Source organism: Babesia bigemina, scaffold Bbigscaff_77615 (genome assembly GCF_000981445.1).
Source record: "Babesia bigemina genome assembly Bbig001, scaffold Bbigscaff_77615".
Classification (NCBI taxonomy): Eukaryota; Apicomplexa; class Aconoidasida; order Piroplasmida; family Babesiidae; genus Babesia; species Babesia bigemina.
Window position 1 is genome coordinate 1 of NW_012237370.1, and position 2,032 is coordinate 2,032.

Consider the following 2,032-nt stretch of genomic DNA (forward strand, 5'->3'; position numbering starts at 1 on the left):
AAATGAACAACTCAAAAGTCAAGTAGATAATTTGAACCAATGGATCACCGAAGCAGATGAAATCCGCAAGAATGCGCAGCAGAAAGCCGAGGAGGTTTACAAAAGTTTGACAGTTCATGAGCAGCTTAGTAAGAAAATCAAAGATATTCAGAATGCAAATAAGGAAATACAGAATGTTCATAGTGGTCTGAGTAGTGTGGACGACAAGTTGGAAGCGTGGAAGCAAGAGGCTGCGAATGTGATTCAAGGGGTGGTTGACAGGATGACGGAAGTGCATAAGAAGTTGGATCACGGAGATGAACATCAACCGATTGGTCGAGGAATCACTCAGATTAAAGATGCTAGAGCAAAGGTTGAAGAAGTCGATAACGGGTTAACATCTGTTAACGACGATTTGCAGAAATGGAGGGAGGCGGCGAACATTGTGCTTAATATAGCGGTGAACAGAGCAAAGGATGTGCATAAAGCATTGGATCCTACGAAAGGAGATGCGAACCATCCTATTGGTCAAAAACTTAATGAAATTGATACTGCTAATAATGAAATTAAAAGCGCAAATGAGAAGCTTAAAACACAAGTTGAGGCTTTGCACAAGTGGATTGAAACTGCAGAAAATATCCGCACCGCCGCTGAAGCAAGGGCCAAGGAAGCCTATGACAAGCTGGACGTTCATCAGGAGCTGAGCAAGAATGTTAAGAGGATTGTGGATGCTAAAGACAGGATTAACGAAGTGCATAGAGCAGTTGAAACGCAAGTTGAGGAGTTGGGACGGTGGAAAGATAAGGCTGAAGAGGTGATTGGCGGGGCGGTTGAAAAGGCGCAGTACGTTCATGATAGGTTAGATATAGGTGGTAAAGGGACGCAGTTGAATAGACAAATAGAGGGAATTGAACAGGCAAATACGTCGATTCAAAATGCAAATAAAACGCTCGAAGAACATGTTGCCAATCTGGGTAAGTGGCAGACTGCAGCCAGGGATGTCATTGACAAGGCCGACGATAAGTGTGATGAGATACTCAAGAGGGTTAAGACAGATCCCAGCAGCAAGAAGGATTCAATTTATAAGCAATCTGCATTGTTGAGAGATAGAGGCACAAAGCTTTTGCAAGCTGCTACTGACGCTAAGCATAAAGTTGAGTCCAAGGTGAAGGATGCTTTGGACGCTGTGGAGGCCATGGACTCCGATCTCAAGAAGGATTTGTTTGAAGTGAAGAAAAAAATTAAGGAGGGGATAAACAAAGTGATTAGTGAGTTGAAGGTTGGTGAGTTGGGTGAGGCAGTGCAGAAGGATTTGAAGCAGTTGAGGGATAGGATTGAGGGGCTTGGTAAAGGTCTGACAGACACCAACGAAGATAATCCGATGGTCGGCAGTCACATAAAAATTCTTAAAAGTCATAAGGATACGCTGGGCGGTGCTGTTAACAACATTAAGACTGAAACGGAGAAGAAGCTAGTTGACAGCTTTAATGAGAATATCAGGGGTCCTCTTAACAAAGGGGTAGAAAAAGTCACAGAAGAAATTGGGAAACTTTACGAAAAATTTTACCCCCAAAACGGCAGCGTATCGGAGGCGGACAGAAAGCATCTTCAAAAGATTTTTGAGCATATTAAAAAGCAAGTTTCGGTGATTAAGGGGACTGGTGAGAAGAATCACGAAAGTGGCATTGATGGCATTGTCGCGAACGTAAGAGGTCTTTATGACGCATTTGTTGAGGGCAACGGCAAAGGGGTTGAGGCAAGAGTAGATGGATGGCTTGGAAGTATTTTGGGGATCAATCAGAATCAACGAGGGACGCAGACTGATGGGATGAAGGCTGTGACATCGTGGATTAACGTGTATCGACAGGCAACTAATGAGCGTGACAACGCTTTGAAAGCCGTCAAGGATCAAATAAAGGAAGCACTTGGAAATCAGATTAGAACCGGCCAGGCTAGAATATCATCCGGAGACGTAAAGGATAACATTGTGCAAAATCTTACGAAGGTCAAAGAGGCTTGCCAAGCATTTGTTGAGGCGCTTGATGCCTTGACT

At 43.8% G+C, this 2,032-nt stretch overlaps 1 protein-coding gene across 1 annotated transcript; it reads left to right on the forward strand.

Annotated features, from left to right (window-relative positions):
- Window positions 1-262: 262 nt before the first annotated feature.
- BBBOND_0006250 (hypothetical protein, conserved) lies at window positions 263-2,032 on the forward strand (the record flags this gene model as incomplete). The annotated part of the gene is made up of 1 exon (XM_012915451.1): window positions 263-2,032. A coding segment is annotated over one exon (1,770 nt), but the record flags the coding sequence as incomplete, so codon positions are not given.